The sequence below is a fragment of the Tremella mesenterica genome, assembly GCF_000271645.1.
Source record: "Tremella mesenterica DSM 1558 unplaced genomic scaffold TREMEscaffold_8, whole genome shotgun sequence".
Taxonomy (NCBI): domain Eukaryota; kingdom Fungi; phylum Basidiomycota; class Tremellomycetes; order Tremellales; family Tremellaceae; genus Tremella; species Tremella mesenterica.
In genome coordinates, this window is record NW_006711232.1 from 446352 (window position 1) to 463902 (window position 17551).

The 17551-nt window shown below is 44.3% G+C and overlaps 8 protein-coding genes across 8 annotated transcripts; 4 read left to right on the top strand and 4 right to left on the bottom strand.

The window, feature by feature from the left end:
• Positions 1-128: 128 nt before the first annotated feature.
• On the bottom strand, positions 129-1919 carry TREMEDRAFT_32353 (uncharacterized protein; the record flags this gene model as incomplete). The annotated part of the gene is made up of 6 exons (XM_007005590.1): positions 129-292; positions 347-409; positions 488-1197; positions 1402-1526; positions 1572-1664; positions 1710-1919. 6 exons carry the CDS (start codon positions 1917-1919, stop codon positions 129-131), a joined length of 1365 nt encoding a protein of 454 aa, XP_007005652.1.
• Positions 1920-2601: 682 nt separating this feature from the next.
• TREMEDRAFT_63465 (uncharacterized protein) lies at positions 2602-4891 on the top strand (the record flags this gene model as incomplete). The annotated part of the gene is made up of 8 exons (XM_007005729.1): positions 2602-2778; positions 2840-2884; positions 2960-3145; positions 3296-3398; positions 3507-3716; positions 3886-4398; positions 4452-4626; positions 4843-4891. 8 exons carry the CDS (start codon positions 2602-2604, stop codon positions 4889-4891), a joined length of 1458 nt encoding a protein of 485 aa, XP_007005791.1.
• A 129-nt stretch (positions 4892-5020) lies between these two features.
• On the bottom strand, positions 5021-5934 carry TREMEDRAFT_63466 (uncharacterized protein; the record flags this gene model as incomplete). The annotated part of the gene is made up of 4 exons (XM_007005730.1): positions 5021-5302; positions 5384-5513; positions 5716-5826; positions 5870-5934. 4 exons carry the CDS (start codon positions 5932-5934, stop codon positions 5021-5023), a joined length of 588 nt encoding a protein of 195 aa, XP_007005792.1.
• Positions 5935-6182: 248 nt separating this feature from the next.
• On the top strand, positions 6183-7704 carry TREMEDRAFT_74231 (uncharacterized protein; the record flags this gene model as incomplete). The annotated part of the gene is made up of 4 exons (XM_007005841.1): positions 6183-6327; positions 6575-6682; positions 7072-7249; positions 7609-7704. 4 exons carry the CDS (start codon positions 6183-6185, stop codon positions 7679-7681), a joined length of 504 nt encoding a protein of 167 aa, XP_007005903.1. The 3' UTR covers positions 7682-7704.
• Positions 7705-7827: 123 nt separating this feature from the next.
• TREMEDRAFT_74232 (uncharacterized protein) lies at positions 7828-10759 on the bottom strand. The gene is made up of 4 exons (XM_007005842.1): positions 9784-10759; positions 8430-9729; positions 8154-8283; positions 7828-7963 (listed from the first exon to the last, which is right to left on the bottom strand). Exons 1-4 carry the CDS (start codon positions 10551-10553, stop codon positions 7878-7880), a joined length of 2286 nt encoding a protein of 761 aa, XP_007005904.1. The 5' UTR covers positions 10554-10759; the 3' UTR covers positions 7828-7877.
• Positions 10760-12985: 2226 nt separating this feature from the next.
• Positions 12986-13568, top strand: TREMEDRAFT_71960 (uncharacterized protein). Its single transcript, XM_007005843.1, has 4 exons — positions 12986-13073; positions 13190-13306; positions 13376-13421; positions 13466-13568. Exons 1-4 carry the CDS (start codon positions 13001-13003, stop codon positions 13497-13499), a joined length of 270 nt encoding a protein of 89 aa, XP_007005905.1. The 5' UTR covers positions 12986-13000; the 3' UTR covers positions 13500-13568.
• Positions 13569-14740: 1172 nt separating this feature from the next.
• Positions 14741-15451, bottom strand: TREMEDRAFT_63470 (uncharacterized protein; the record flags this gene model as incomplete). The annotated part of the gene is made up of 1 exon (XM_007005731.1): positions 14741-15451. One exon carries the CDS (start codon positions 15449-15451, stop codon positions 14741-14743), a length of 711 nt encoding a protein of 236 aa, XP_007005793.1.
• A 1495-nt stretch (positions 15452-16946) lies between these two features.
• TREMEDRAFT_19613 (uncharacterized protein) lies at positions 16947-17303 on the top strand (the record flags this gene model as incomplete). Its single annotated transcript, XM_007005553.1, has 2 exons — positions 16947-17145; positions 17194-17303. Coding segments are annotated over 2 exons (309 nt in total), but the record flags the coding sequence as incomplete, so codon positions are not given.
• Positions 17304-17551: the final 248 nt, after the last annotated feature.

Consider the following 17551-nt stretch of genomic DNA (forward strand, 5'->3'; position numbering starts at 1 on the left):
TGGAGGGGAGTGAAGTAACTGATCGGGATTATCTACAATCTTTCGATTGAGGATAGCGTGTCGCATAGTGTGAGTTCATCTAGATGCATGGTATTTTCAAAGAGATCATTGTCCAATAAGTATCATTTTCATAATCCCAAAGAAGCGATAGCTCCCAAAACGGCCACAAATGATAATACCGCCCATATCAAATTCCCACCTAAAGCATGACGATCGACAGAGAGAGCAAATAAAGTTGAAGCTGCTCCTGGTCCAACTGCCCTCATAGCGGATGCTACAACTTGTGCTAAACCTACATTATCCCGTCAACTCGAATATCATCCGAACTTGATAAAAAAAAACTCACCATTTATAGCTCCTAAACTATGTCTATTAGGTGCTAAATCATTCACCATGATTAAATTACAAGCTGTCCCATCAACTTTTCTCCCATTTATCGATATGAGCAAAATAGGAGAGAGGAGAGAGAGGGAAAGAATTCACTCACAAAAAGCCATATTGGCAATTGAACCTAATAATAAAGAAACGAATAAACCTATCCAAACTAAAACACCTTGATCAAGTCTAGCTAGTATATTAAGTATAGGTAACATGAGGAAACAAGGAATGTACATTGTTGATAAGATTTTATATAATCTTATCGTTCCTATTTTCCTCTGTAACCAAGGAAAAGTGAAAATCTGTACGAAAACAGTACATATGGCTCTTATAGATAAAGCTTCTCCTATTCCAGTTTCATTAAAACCTAAACCACCATCGAAAATTGGTGTAAAACAATATAAAGGTAAAAGTCCAACTAAAGCAGTGGCTTGTAATGCTAATAAACCGAAATTAAATAACATCATTCTAACTTCTGATCTTTTGATTAATTCACTTGCTGAAGCATGATGTTCTTCTTGTCGTATCGAAATAGAAGGATCCGAGATGGGTTTGATCTTCGTTTCTTTTGGAAGTGTTTCGTTTAAGAGGAAGAATGATAGGATACCACTTAGGAGTGGGAATAAACTTGCGATTATACATGGAATAAGATATGGGAAAGTGAGAATCCATGGATATGATTTACCCATTGAAGGGTTTTTAATACCGAGATTGGAAAGAGTTCCACCGATGAAAGATGCTATGATGGTTCCTAATGAATAACAAAGTGGGAAGTATCCGAAAGCTCTAGATTTATTGGTATCGTCTGTTATTTCTGCTCTTTTCATGTCAACACGAGTATATAAGAAAAAGTATCACAGACGAGTATATAAGAAAAAGTATCACAGTTTCCGAAGAAGATTAACACAAATTCCAAAAGGAGATTATGACTTGGTGGATGAGATCAAAGTTCAACGTGGAAAGAAGATGAAAAGGATAGATACTTATGAGATTCTAGAAAGAAAGTAGAGGGTAAAAACTCACAACATGCTTTTGACAATGACAACATTACCATTCGCTAACCCTGCAAAAGTACGTGTTGCTATCATAGCTACGAAAGATCGACTGAAACCGAAAGCGATTCCGGAGACAGTAGCACCTAAACAACCCTAATCATCAGTAAAAAAACATCATACATGGACTCATAAACTGACAATGATGACCACGGGTTTACGTCCTATACTATCGCTCATTCTTCCCCAATGATACACCGTCAACAACTGAGCGACAGAGAAGAGAGATTCGATCTGCCTAATCAGTAATTTCAATCATGATAGTGGGAATAACTGTACCAGACCAGCGTAAAACCCAGCTTTCTTAGGATCCGACACTACTCCCAAATCCAACAACATCTGGTTGACGAATGGGAAACATACTACGAAAGCGATAGGTTCAGTCACACGAAGGAAACAAATGAGAGAAAGTTGTAATTTCGGTAAAGGTGTGATTGTCTCTTTTTTATCTGGTAAGAGAGGAGATCTCTCATCTTGTGTTTCCGCCATGTTCAATCGTAAAGGGAGGGAAAGGTTCGATCTCCTTGAATTTGTTTGAAGTATTTCAATATGGAGTGAGCTCGTTTCTGAGGATCTTAGACCATCTCGTGCTTCGATGTCGACAAGATGTCCAATAGGCCTAGTAGTAACAGTCCGTCCTCGTCCCGGACCGAGACATCCCTTGATCCGTCTCTCTACCGATCTCTCGGGACCTTCCGAGGAAAATGTTAGTCCCCCGCAGGCCACAGAGGATTACTTCGGCATGGTGAGGACGAATCAATTTAGCTTCTACCAAGAGCCAGTCTATTCAAGAACAAGTGACAAGTGACAAATCTAGGGGAAGCAAGTATGGGCAAAGATACGGTCCGGGGTTCTAAACGACAAGGTACCCGGTCAGAAACGATCGAAACGATACACCTCCACTTTTTTTCCAAAAAAAAAGAGTAACCCTTTCAATGTTATCGATCTTCCTCTTTCCTCCTTGCTCCTCATTTGACCTTATCTTCAATGACTACTGTCTTTTCATCCTCGCTTCCGGCAGTATCATGACCGATAAGCCGGGAGATTTAACAGTATCACAAGACTTTACAATGTTCTTAAGGCTTCTCACCATAATCTGAGAAGGTTTATCCCCTTTCACCTTCCACCTTCGAAAACGAAGACACGACAGTACTTAACAAGTCGATACAAGATGAACGATATTCATCAAGATATGGATGAGAAAATGTCTTCTGTCGTTGATCCTAAGATCGATTTGGCGGAAGAAGAATATACAGAGGCTGAATCACGTAAAGTGGTCAGGAAATTGGATATTTATATTTTACCAATAATGTTCGTTTTGTTCACCCTTCAGTTTATGGACAAACAAGTGAGTGATGTCTCTCATGATGATCGTATGACTATGTGAGGGGATAAATGTTGATGCGTAGGCTCTTAATTATGGTGCTATTTGGGGATTAAAGACCGATCTAAAGGTTAGTCACCTTACCCCAAATGAGCTCAAGAGAAAAAGGAATGATGTGTGATATGGAGGGTTGACTGACTATTAGCTCACTTCGGACCAATATGCGTGGACGGGTTCAATCTTTTACTTTGGATATCTTCTAGCTCAATTCATCTTTCCCCCGTTGGTACATAAAGTACCTATTGCAAAAGCGTGCGGAGTGTTCATCTTCCTTTGGTCGGCGGTTCTTATGACTATGCCTGCTTGTAAGAATTTTACTGGTCTAGCTTGTGTCAGTATCTCTTCCTGCTCTTTCGCCCTTTTCTCGTGTCCCTCATTCCGCTGCTCTACACCGACACCTTCTCTCATCTATGCTTATCTGCATTCACCCTTGACAAAGCGAAATACGTTCGAAGGGGTTCTATGACTGACTCATGACCAGCAACGTTTCTTCCTGGGTGTATGTGAAGGTGGAATCACTCCCGCCTTTGTCGTTCTCACTTCTCTTTTCTACACTCGACAAGAACAAGCTCTTAGATCAAGTGGTGAGTCATACATAGTCTTTCCACTATCATACCCCTGATGTACCTTTCACATAAACCCGTCCTGAAGCCGCAGGCAGATGAAAATGGGAGTTAACGCTAATTCTTCAGTATGGTACAATGGTAATGCGATGGGCAACATCATCGGTGGGGCTTTGGGCTACGCATTCGGAGAGGCCAATACCAATTTACAAAAATGGCAATTGTTTCCATTAGTATTCGGAGCTATCTCCCTTGGATTTTCTGCCGCCTTCGTCTTTCTCGTCCCTGACTCGGTGGAGAAAGCTCGATTCTTCAATGATGACGAACGTCGAGTTGCCGGTGAGTCATTTGGCACTTCAATCTGACCCCATCTCTCAAATCATCACATTCGTTTCCACTCTCCATATCCCAAAGTCATCTCGTCTAATTGTCTTTCCCCACCCCCCCGGTCGAATATGGAGAACATCGATCAAGAAGATGTCGGAATTTGAGTTAAACTAACTCACAGTTCTTCGTGTCCGATCCAATATGACCGGTGTTGCTCGTGGTCATTTCAACTGGTACGAAGTCCGAGAAGCATTAATCGACCCTAAAACCTGGCTCATCCTCATTATCGCCCTCCCAAACGCTCTTCAAGCTTCCGGTCCAGGAACGTTCGGTTCACAAATCGTTAAAAACTTCGGATTCAGTACTCTTCACACTACCGTACTTCAAGCCGTTCCAACAGGAGCTTTTCAATTCCTCACTACCGTCGGAGCTGGTTATATCGCTACACATTACAAAGATATGCGTTTGATCCTTATCGTCATTGTAAATCTACCTGCTATCATAGGTGGAGCATGTTTATATTCTTTACCAAAATCCAATAAAGCTTTATTAGCACCTTATATTTTAGTTTATGGTGCAGCTTGTACACAATCTTTGTATCTCACTTTCCTCAGCTCGAACGTGGCTGGTTATACGAAGAAAACGGTGGTAGCTGTAGGTTCTTTACTCATGTATTCCGCTGGACAAATCGCTGGTGAGTCTAACATTCTTTGGATTTGACCAAGAGTCGGACTCTGATGAGAATAGGACCTCATTTCTTTACTGAACCACCTTATGCTTTAGGTTTTGGAATGATGATGACTTGTTATAGTATCATCATTGTTACTGCTATCATTTTGAGGTTTTATTGCGTTAGGGAGAATAAACGTCGTGATGCTGCGCATTTACATATGGATGTTTCGCAGGTTGTCGCGGATGAACAGTGCGTGGTTTCCTCTTTCATCTTGCTTTTATTTCGTTATCTCCTCCTCCCTTCCCCTCTGTCTTCTGGCCTCCCTTCCTGTCTTGTCGCTGGTTGTTTCTCACTCTCTACTCTCCTCTTCAGAGCTTGTCCGAGGGAGGAGATGGGGGACAGAATACGAGTCGATCAATGAAGATAAACAACTCCTCACGTTAGATGGGTTCGCTGATTCAATAGGGATCTCACAGATTGGCAACGAAAAGCTACTTTCCGTTACGCACTTTAATCTCATCTTTAATCATTCAAAAGTTGTAGGACGGATCTTTACAAGTATAGTACTCGTATGACAATATTTTCGTTTTGGGATACGATGGGTTATCATGAATGCATGATTTTCTCAGATTTGATAGTTTTATCATTGAGTTTTTCTACGGGACCTTCGCGCCGTTGAAAGTCGTGTTTGTAAGTTTGACCGTATTGAGCAGTTGAGAGTAAGTCGCTTGGATCCCAAGTCGTCCCATTCCGTGTAGTTGGGTATGTTCAGCACCAAAAAGTCCAGTCTTGGTCTCCCAAGTCCGGCATGAGGTTTACTGATCAAATGATCATCCCGCGTTGATCGTCTTCCGTAGCGAATACGACGTCGTCCATATCTTGAGAGTATTTTGGAATTTAAATTCTCTTCATCTTCTTCAGACGTCTGATAATCAGCTTATGCCACGCTGAGGTGAATAGAAGGGATTGAGATGTAGTTGATGATGTACCGTCGTAGTATCTCCACTCGTCTTTGAGCCATCTCACTAGCTTGTTTTAAATCCATTTCGACCCTCAACCCAAGTCCTATATCTACCAACACTGTGGAGATATCAGGACTGAGATCAACTCTTCCCCTTTCAAAATCTTTAACGGCCCTATGACGATTTCATCATTCGTTCTTCTCTCCGAGGGATCTCAATCAGACGTATAGGATACACCACTTCTCCTCGCTTCCAAGCTTTCCAGATACTGTAAAAAGATGTATCTGGAGTTTCTTTAACGATGAGGGTAATTTCAGATGAAGCTTCATGAGTCCGTAGGGAAATGTAAAGAGAGAGGGAGGGATAAACAACTTACACTTCCGCATCCATCCATATTCCAGCTCCTATTTCAAATTGACTTTTCTGTGAATTTTGTCCATCTGCACGAAGTCGGATGAAAGTATCAAGTTTATTTATCAAGTCTAGACTTATTTTTCAGCTTTATCTCATCCAAAGGACGTGGAGCTGACTATTGAGTGATGGTATGTTGGATTTCTGCAGCTGCAATTTGTGGATATTCAATCTCTTGAATCATTCTTTATCCTCGCCAATGAAGCTCGTCTTCGCTTCTCTTATGTGTATATACGTATCCGCTATGAGAACAAGTAAAAGGTTCAGTGGCTAGTGGCAGGAGTGAGTCAGTGTTCAGGTGAAACTGGAAAGAGGAAGTGGAGGTAATGTGCCACATTCGGTCATATCCTTATTCCCGTTTATCCGGCTTTAGAGGAACAAGTCTAGGAGACCTGGAGAATAGAGTATGAACTCAAGTAAAGTAACCTCACCATGCCTCTGAAAGAAACGATTCACAAGTATCCTCTGATAGATGCTGATCCTCACGCAAGGAGGGTAGTGAGGTATATGCGTCCTAGCGATTATGCGGTTTGGGCGGGAGCCACAGTAGCTGGACCTGCAGCTTTGTATCTTTTCGGTGGGTCCGTTTTACTTGTTCATACTTATTCTCTAATCTTATCCTTAAACATATCATGTTGTTTACTACACAATCGTTCTGAATCTAGACATTGTATCAGTCATGCATCAAGAGAAGATGGATTGTTGAGGTGGAAGAGAACTGTTTGGGAAACGGAATAGAAAGTGGTGTGAAATGTCACATTCGCCCATCGTGTTCTAAAGTCGAGGTGAAGACCTGAAGGAATGAACAGAAACTGATAAAGTAGAAAAAGTAGATCCGACACGTTCAAAATTCGGTATAACACCTGCATTACGTCTCACTGGCTTTTTAGGTTTTTGCGCTGGTTTCATGTTAGCTTATCAAAATTCATCCAGTGAGTTTAAACACTTCTATCTTCATCATTTAACTCTATCATCCTGACCGCTCCATTACTTTGATCTTATTCAAGTGTCCGTACCCTCTCTCCTCTACATCACCCTCCTCTCTGTCGCTCAATGATACTGGTCAATTCGGAGTTCATCCTCGGGTCGTTCTGATCAATCTGGGGTCGTACAAACGTTCCCGGTCATTTTGGTCGACCAGAGTCGTATTATCAAATCTTTCTGGGGGTATTGAAGGTGCATTCCGGTGGACTTCCAATTGAGTTGGAGTAGTACAATACAGGTCAATTGGAGATATCGGAAAGACTCAAGATACTTGGGAGAGATGGGGAGATTGTTCAAGCAAGGGAAAAAAAGAACGAAGAGTGTGCTAACGAAAAAGAACGATTTTGGGGTTGGTCAGAAAACGCAATAGAAGTAACCAAAGATCAAAAAGAATTATCAACAAGATTATCAGATGGCAAACCTTTATATGGTGAAACGGATTTATCAGATTATTTACAAGGTGTCGCAGCTAGGAATTCTACTTGGTCTCAACTTAAATTCCAAGCTATACCATGGTGAGATTTCTTTTTCCTTCCTGTTTTCGTCACTTTGCCACTTTCTCACTTTCATCTTTTTTAGATATTTCCTCATTTTGGCATTTCTCCCATTTCATCTTATCACAGGAATCTCTTTTCGTGTGATCAGAGGAATCTCTTTTCGTGTGATGATTTGATGAGAGGGTTTGAGACTAAAGCTGGAATGGGATGTGGGTTTCACGAAAAACACCTTGGTGGAGGAATTGGCTTCACCGATGATTCGAGGATGGGGAAGAGAAGGCGAATAAATCAGAAGACAAGAGGGGTGGAGTGGGGGCAGATTTAAATGATAGCAAAGCTGGCCACGGATAGGCGTTGGGAAACAGAGCTGATCAAAGGTTCAATACTGTCAACCATAATCAACATGGTGTAGATACTTCAAAATATGGTACTCAGCAAACACCTCCATGAAACATGTATCATCATCAGCACGCCCGTTCCCCTCTAGCTACTTTGCCCACTGATGATTTGTTTATTGTCACATTGTCAACACTCTAACATGTGACATTCAGTAGATGACAAAAGAGGTATGTCAGTACAGGTAGAGTGTACTGATGCAAAAAGAGATGGCGAGATACACTTTTCATTGGATTTCCTTCACATCTGTTCAATGTTGATCTACTCCCTCCCTTCCCAGCGGTTCACTCCGTGTATGCGTTTGTGACGTGTCACCAGGTTGCTGTGGTCTGACAGCTACTCGTCAGCTCTGACAGGAGTGGAGATAGAAGCTGTATATCGATGGCGCGGGTGCAGGATAATTCGAGTTGGTTCTAGGAAATCGGATGGTTGTATGTCCGAGGACCAGAGCGGCGGAAATATGGTAGAGAAGGGCAAGAGACCAGGACAACGGTGTTCATATGAGTAAAGAGAAAAAAAGACTCACCTTCTGTCCGACACGCAGGACAACTATTTCTCCCACCCGTGATCCACTTATCGACGCAATCCTGATGGAACGCATGTCGACAAGTAAGAAGACGAACCTTGTCCTCAGGTTCATATTCCGATAGGCATATCTGCGTGTCAGCTATTGTGAAGCTTGGTATCGATGTAGCTGTCTTCATTCTTCACTATCTGGCCAAGTCAAGTATCAAGAGTTATCTTGGATAGTGATGCTCAAACAGACGTTTAGATAGTCCGATGGTAGGTACAAATTACTCACTTGACATTTCTCAACACAATTATCCCAAACCCTTTCATCCTTCTTCATATCCATTAGCTCCTTTGCCGCCTTCACTTCCAAACCAGATTTATCGATCTCCTCTTGTTTCACAGTAGGCGGTTTAACCCTTCCCAATAATTGATCAACCAATGCGATTTGTTCTTCCGTCAGAGGACCTCCACTGAGTAGACTGGGTATAGCCAAAACGGGATGATTTCGAGGATACCATCCTCCTAAAACCCAAACCATATACGTGTTCAAAGAATTTTGATTTCTTCTTCCTAATCGAGAAAATATCCTATCACGAAGAGACCTTCTGGGTGTTTCTTCAGAGTCTGGTACTACACCATCATCAAATGGAAAGGCTGGATGATTGACAAGTTGATCGGTCGTAAGACTTGAATCGTGTGTTATAGATCTGACTCCGACGAAGATACATGGGATCAGGGCATTTGGATTTTCAATCTGACCAGCTTGAGATTGAGTTGATGATGATGGTTCAGGAGGGAAAAGATGGGCACGGAAGAAGTTTAGTCGACGACCGGCTGGAGAATCTAGTACGTCCAGTTGAGATTGAGCTTGGGGAGAAGTGCGTGGATTTGTGAAAGAGTTTGGACTGGTGGAATGAGTGGAAGATTGAGGAATAGGGATAGTAGGAGGTGGAAAAGGTGTGGTCTGACCTTGTGGTGGACCAGCAGTTGTAGGAGCAGAAGGAACGGAAGAAGTAGGAATGTTGATATTGATTTCAGAATATTGTACAGTGTTCGTATGATGTCGTGGAGATTCTGTTCTATCAGATGTCGAAATAGATGTTTGTTGATTATTCTCGTTAGTGTCAAATGGACCCCTCGCTCCATCCGCAGCTGGACCTTCTCTCACCCAATCCCAACCTTCCCAATTATTCCCTGCAGATCCAACCGTTGCGGCTTCTGGTCCAACAGTAGAATCATTAGCCACTGGTAGTCTCTCAGGTGCGCTGGTATAAGTTGCAGAACTTGCCCTGGAATGAGTTCTTGACAAGGGATCCTCTCTCCCAAAAGCTTGAACAGCACCGACCAAATCAGTGTGCATACCATCCAAGAATTGCTGAAACTCGTCGTCGATTGCTGGGAGTGTTTGCGGAGCCGATCCTGATGGACTTCTCAATACATCTCGTAGGTAATTACCAAGAGCCGTCTCGACTGATTCTCGCGGTCGATTAGGACGAAGACGACTCATGATGTTATCCAATGTGGAAGGTCTAGTGGCAGATAAGAGATCGGGTGCGAGTAGAGCACTGGCGATTGCAGCAGCTGCAGCACTACATTGATCAGCCTTATCATCTTCTCTTGCATAGAAAGATCTCTTAACTCACGATAAAAGACCCCAAATGATCCGCGCTTGAGCCTCTAATGAAGGTTCGGCAGAACGAGGTGCTGCATTGGTTTGAGCTAGACCTTGTATGACAAGGACGGCACTGTTAGGTATACGTCGGGTACGGTCACCTTCTCCAGAGGTAGCGTTCGTTTCTCCATCCGAAGAAGGTTGCGTCGATTCCACGTGGGCACCAGTAATCGGCTCTCGCTGGTTGGGTAAAGACGTACTCCTAGATAGAGAGGGTTGGGAGAATGGCAATTGTCTCGCATGAATATTTGTTGGTGTGCTAGGTCCAGCATCATCCATAGAATTTTGAACTGACTTTGGAGGAGAACCTTCTTCCACTACGGTCGAAGGTGAGGGATCGATCAGAGGCATGGTGGAAGCGACATCGCTGGGTTGTGAGGCCTGTTCCTCGCTTGGAAATAAGATTTCGACGGTATCTTCAGAAGCTGAAGACTGCGTAAGTGAGTGACGTGAAGAAGTACCACTGGAAGAAGGTTCAGAATGAACAGAAGATGATGTTGACGAGGATACAGAAGAGGAAGAATGGGTAGTTTGTGGAGCATTATTATTGTTCTTGATCGGCTTGTCACGCTTGGTACCATCTGTTGTCGACGTCACCGATGATGGTCTAAACCTCTTTCTTCTGAAAGAGGAGATACGTTCAATTGCGGCGGGTCTAGATCGACGTAATGGTAAAGTTGGAGACGAAGCATTTGGATTAACGGCTGTAGGGGTATGTGGACGTGAATGTGATGCACCCATCTTTGGTAAGCAAGTCTAAAACCCCCTTTTGTTGAATGTCCTCACCGCAGTACGCGCAGTACCACAGTTGTTCGATCGGGAAAGTGAAGATGATCGGTCTGCGTTTTACATGGGAAGAGTTTATAGTATGTGAAGATCAGGGAAGATGTTGTACCAAGGGATTAGGTGGAGCTTGAGGACTAAGGATGATGAGAAGGAAGGAGACAACAAGGGGGAATTATAAAAGGGGGGTTTTCGACATCAATTCGGGTGGCAACGACCGGTGCATTCCTCGTATCATATAAAGTACATTACATGCATAAAAAGTGTATCCACCTCTATCAAACGAGCTGCCATGTATACACTACGTATGCAGAACATGCATGAGACCTCAGACGATCAGACGACAGCATAAAGGTGAACCCGGGTACCCAATCGAATAGGAGGGTTTACCTAATGGCGCGAGTCTTTCCTCTCCTCCCCCAACGTTTCAAAAGGTATGAACGTCTTGCATCATACTTACTTGGCGTTTGTGATCTTCTCAGCGGTCAGTCTTTCCCCTTCACAGCTATGATGAGACAAGATTACATGCATGTACTATGTACCCCTCGCTGACTGATAGATTCCTATGCTCTGGCCAATCTCCTCGTGATGCCGGTCCGAACGCCGCTCTCAAGTCCAAGTGTGGTTATTGGGAACGCTCAATCTTCTCAACCCATCAGATCATCGCGTTACTCATCATGCAACTCAAGACCATCAAGACACTCGACAAGATGAAGAAAAGACCCACAACCTCCTCGCTACTCACACACACTACCACATGGTTCTACTGATCCCATTCAATAATGACAAATACTACTCATGAACGAACCAGCCAAATGTCCTTACCCTCCTTTAACTCAACCTGATACCTTACCATCTTGCCACCTTGTATCCTCGCGACCAGACCGTCCACACTCACACATGTCGTCCTCGCACAAGGATTGGAGGCGTGGACACATGACGGCTCATTTCGTTCATTCTGTCCCTGAAACGTCAAGATCGATAAACTCGTTGTTCCATGTTCTTCTCTTTCAACCCTAACATTATCAGACTCTTCGACCTCTCAATTTACCTGTCTATAACCTGTCCACTACAAACGTGCCACACGGATCATATCAATCACACGTTGTTGTAACTTGACTGAATATTTCAAAAGCCACGATGTGCGCATCAAGTTCACGATCCCGGGATATTGAAAACATAGCAGAGGAAGAGGAGAATACGCAATATGGGACATGGAATGGAAGAAAGGTTAGATACGGCGTAGGAAGTTGGCCTATAGACAGTGTAGAGCTTGAGGTGAGCGTTCTATTTACGACGATGAGCTAAAATCAGAGACAAGAAGCTGAAGTGAGTCGTCAGTTTTTGTGACATATCAAAGCTGAGTAAAGCATTGGCTATTGAGGATTTGTAAGTTCATTTTTCGTCTTTTAGCAGATCGCAGACTGTTGACCTTCAGTGTTAGGATGTGGGTGCTCGGCATATCATGAAGTAATATAGTTGAAGACAGATCCCTTTTTAGCTCCGGTGGATCAGTCCCTGAGGCGAAGGGAAAATCTAACGATTCTAGACGTCGCAACCGGCACTGGGACGTATGTCTGCATTCCTTTCTGTACTTCATCCGCTGACACAAAAGGTGGGCCATAGATATGGCGGAATTGTATCTTCAGTGAGTCGCACTTTCCTTGTCCACCTTAGGAATAGTGAGCAGGAGAGAGGGCAGGTTGAAGGAGGAGATGGCCATAGCTGACAATTTGTGCTGAAGTTGTTGGGTAGGTCCTGGACATTGAATGAACGCTTAGACAGTGTGGATACGGTGGCTACACAGCCGAAGATGGTTCCTCAGAATTGCGAGTAGGTTCTGATCCATTGTTGACAATTAATGTTTCGCTCACTCAACCAGATTTGAATTGTGAGCCGTAAATCAACCTGTACAGACAGTAAGCTCAGATGAAGGACGGACTTGGACGACCTTCCTTATGAGGATGGATCTTTCGATCTGATACACCTGCGATTCGCCCATACGCGAGTGCGTCTTCACTTCAATCTGCTAGCCAAATCCGTCTAGCTCGTCCACTTCGCTCAGCTCCTCGTGTTTACTATCATCAGCATTCCCGTCAAGCCTCGCCTGGCCACCACCACACATGATCCTTCGTTCCTTGATCATTCATCTCGCAGCTATTCACGGCTTTGGAAATAATGTCCCAGAAACTCATCAGCTCACGCCAGAGACATCATCTTTCCCCGAGCTTATCAGACGATGTCTGAGCTTGTTACGACCCGACGGTCATCTTCTGATTTTCGACACGGATCGTCTTCCCCAAACCTCAAACCACACAACCCCTACAGGGGCGCGAGCGTTTCACGATGCTTTGAGGAAAAGTATGATCCATTCCGGAGTCAGGATGTTTGATCTGGATGCGGTCATGATGGCTTTGGCGGAAGAGCGAGTGGTGGTGGAAGGAAGTGATGTTAGGGTGCCAATAGGGCATGGAGTTGGTGAGTTGTCCTACATTCTGAGCACATGAACCTTCACACACACACCATGTCATGAATTGTGCTTCATATCGATGAGTTGTGCTCCGCCGAACTTTGAGTCATAGCTGACCTCTAAGGACGTATGGGTCAATTGGGAAAGATACATGAAACGAACACTGGGGCGTACATCATCGCTGCTCAATATGTCATGTGTGCTCTTGGTGGGTACACAGAGGCGGAGTATGATGTTCTGAGTGAGTTTTTCGCAGCTCTTCCTTTCATTCTTTACTTGAAGTCGTGAAGTGAATGTGTGTTTACTTCAGGTCATGCCTTCCGAAGAGACATCAAAGATTACGAACTTTATAATCGGTATGTTTGGCTCGGCTACGATCCTGATATGTGCTGAAAATCAGATATCACGCTCTTACAGTGCGTAAATTAGCCTGATTAAGCAATACAATATATGTCTAGTTTTTCATCAAAATGAAGGGGGATCTAACTCCTCGTAACAGTATGACACATCATTTTGACACGCGCAAGTTTTTTTCATCCTTTCTTCCTCCCTCTACTGACACGCGTCTCACCATCATTTGTTCACCCTCTATCCTTTGTAATTCGTTACCCTGCACTGTATAGGGGGACCTATTCAGATGATCACCTCCTTTTCCAAAAATTAGGAAATGTGGCCATTCACTCCGGGTGCCCACTTTCATCTCTTTCCTCATATTTTCTTACAAGACCTCAATTTTCATCTTTCCATACAACTAGGCAGGACCTAAAGTAATTACAGCAGCAGGATCTGACTACTCACCTATCCTCTCGGTTCAACTCTGTACCAGATCTCAAGCTTTTGATTGATATGACAAGATATCAATTTTTCGCTCTTTTACTTATCCTCGTCACTCCCGTCGTCACTGCTACTGCCTCGACCTGCGCTTGTTTCCCCCCTGGATCTTCTTCATCTTCTGCAGCTCCTGCTTCCTCTGTCGCCGGCTCTTCATCAGCATCAGCTTCCGCCAGTGCAAGTGTTGGAGGAGAGGGAAATCTCGACTTACCAAACGTTTTACTTCTCGTCCCCGGCCAAGTATACGTCAACGCCACGAGGAAAGAAGACAATTACAAAGATATCCGTTTTGGTGGTGCTGGTCCCTTCTACAGAAACTTTCCTTTCAATCCGGCTATTTCATACACTAAAGAAAGCTTTTGGTATTCGATAATGAATGACGCTGTACCTGCGACCGCTACGGTGACTGCTAGTGTGAGTGGATCTATCCTGATCGTACCCTTCACATTCCATCATGTATCCACCTGATAGAATCTGGAACTCAATACATGCAATGAGGAACATGCTTGAAAGTGGCCAGTTTTGGAAGAAGGGATATGACAAGTTTTCAAGGAAAGAAAGCTAATGGATAGTGTGAAGTAGGTATCACAACTACTGTAACGGGATATCCGACTATTTCTATGGGCACAATTTCACCATTTGCAACTCCAACCGCTACAGGAGGAATGTACCTTTCTTGCTCGGATCTCTAGATCTGCATATGAACATGCTCTCCTATTCTATGCATTCCTATTCAGTTCAAACGAGTTTTTGTGGTCAAACCTATATGTAGATTTGGAAGTGGTCTCATGTATATTTGCGCCAGAGGTTGGCACAACGTAGTACGTGAGAACCAGTGATAAGTCTAATTCTGGCCTAACCTGAGAGTAGGCAGTGTAAGGGAGTTAGAACAAGTGGGAGGCCTTGCAGATACGGATCCGGTCTGTCCCGTCCATTCGAGTGCAATGGTGGAAGTACCATCAGGGTAAAGGGTTGTCCTTATTGCCGTTTGGGGATCAAGAGAAACAACTCTTTCCACACAGTGTTCTGACTTTTCTATCTGATATACTATTCTTGGAATCTGGTCCTCAACTGTATTGATGGTGATGAGGTGGGCATCAGCTTGAAAATTTGCATGAAGTACAAAGCTCCCATCCAGAGATGTGTATTGGGCAATCACTTGAACAGTAGGAGGCCCAGGAATCCATTCTTGGCTAAATGTTTGGACCGTCCCAGCTTCAACTCTAGAATGGCATGTGACTTTTGCACTCCCTCCTCCCCATGTCCATGTAATGAGGGCAGGCTGTCCTGCTATCGTCCCAGGTTGTTGGCGCTCATTTCTGTTACCTGTTTGAGTAGCACCATCAGGGGGATGAAGTGGGACGTTTTGCTCAAGAGATTTACCTTCCAAAGCATCCAGGAAGCGAGAATGCCATTCATTAGCCTTCTGCATCAACCTTTCCATGTCCTCGGGGATTGGATCTAGTACTGGACCCAGGTCCTTCCAATCAACCGGTTGTAGTGGGGGAAGATTATCACAGGCAAATGTGATCAAACTCTCACGATCGCCAGGCATACCGATGAACTTGTTGCGTGGATGATTTTCAAAAGTCAGTTGAAATTAGTGCTGATGGACGGTTGGGTTGTGAAGTGGAAGATTGAGAAAGTGTAGAAATCATATAGTTTTCTATTCCATATGATGACAAAAACCTAGCGGAAACTCCGTTCATGGGAACTGACATCATAGCGACGGCGTGAGGGTCAGAAGGCCCGAGGCCGGAGGCGGTACCTGTAAGGGAGGGGTTAGGGCCGTAAAAGGTGGACGGACGGTTCGAGCCGAAAGGGGTATGGGATCGAATGCCCGGATCACAGGCTTCACCCTTGACGGTGATGGATCTAGCCATTAGAAGTAATAATTCTAAGCTTTGACGTCAATGATCAACTCGACGGATGAATTGAGGCGTGTTCGTTGTGGGAGATAGCAAGGATTTGTTAAGAGGCAGCGCGGGTCCGGCTGATTTCCGTGCGTCAAAATCGTCTCTGTACTCGTACTGTATGTACAAGATGTTTGAAGTGCGGAACGTCAGTAATCAAAGTGGACAGGAGTGTAAACATGCATGTATATCCTTGTTAGATCAATTCACACTTGGCAGGAGAAAGGGAGGGGGGTGTTAGCCGATAGAATCGGGCCAGGACGGCCGAACCGCCGTTAGAATTACCCCTTCCGTCGAATATTTCTCCGTTCAACTTATCCTCTGAACTTTATTCGATCGTCTCTGGTTTTATGCGTGTGAGTGGAATGTGATAAGTATAGAGACATGTAGAATTGATGCATGCTCTTTTTCCCCTCTGTATTATCATCTAATATCAGCAAACAGGGGGGGGGGGAGATTGAACTGGAAAAACAGTGAGAATGTGATGATGTGGGCAAAGGACGATCCTCATTGACAATCCAGTTTTAGCCACCTAGTTCCGGTCACCTCTGAGGACTTTTACTCTTTCCCGTCACGGAGACTGCACCCGACTCCTAGCAGTTGTTCAGATGAGGGAATCATTGAAGGGTTGTCATGATTGAATTGGCTGTCAATATCACAGTAAGACTTCCTTGTCAGTTCAGAAACGGCAGTGATCTGGCGCAATATGAAAGTCGCATTCAAAGCGGATTCTCTGATTTTCAAGGGACCTATACTTGCAACTAACAAAAAAACCGGAACGCCTCAAACATCACCGTTGGTTGACTTTCTACTCTGTTGTTACATCCGTCACATTTACTCTATGACCATGCATATCATCATATATTACTTGCTAGCTGCGATGTTGCCGGATCTGACAGAAGCGGAGCGAGGAGAGGTTGCAGGAATGCACAAAGCGGGACAATCATTTAACAAATCGCCAAAGCAGTCGGCATCAGTAAATCCACTGTCTCCCGCACCCTTCAGCAATTCTCTGAGACCGGTACTCATACTCGACGAACTGGTAGTGGTAGACCAACAAAGGTGACCCCAGCAGGAAAGCGACAGATCCTGGGTGACATAACAAACAATCCCACCCAACCATGGGCAACTTATGGATTGAATATCAGTGAAGGAACAAGTGTTAGCGGTCAGACTGTAAAGCGAGTAGCAGAGGAGGAGGGTTATCGTAAGCGTATCAAGAGGAAGAAACCCTGGCTTCCACCACATGCAGTGGAGAAGCGAAAGAAGTGGGTAGAGGAGAATGAAGGGCAGGATTGGAAAAGGGAGATTTGGACGGATGAGTGTACAGTGGAAAGTGGAACTCCTTTCGGTCGACAGTGGACAATTCGTCGAGCACATCAAGAATACGACCCACATCACTTCACTGCGGACTTTCATGGCTCTCGAGTAGTTGTCCCAATATGGGGAGCGATTGCCTACAACCACAAGTGGCCCTTATTCCGGATACCCATTGAAAAAGTGAAAACCCCGTCTGGCACCAAGACAGTCGGACTCTGTCACGAACTACGTCGTGACACCTCGATTACTCCACCAACAATGACCCTCCTTTGACCATCAAAACCCCCATCACGCCTTAACCTCTTCACTCTACACGTAACTCAGGACTTCTGAGACCAAGTACGGCGAAGTTAGACGGAGTTAGGCTAAGTAGGGACAATGGGAGCAGAAGTACGGCGAAGTTAGACGGAGTTAGGCTAAGT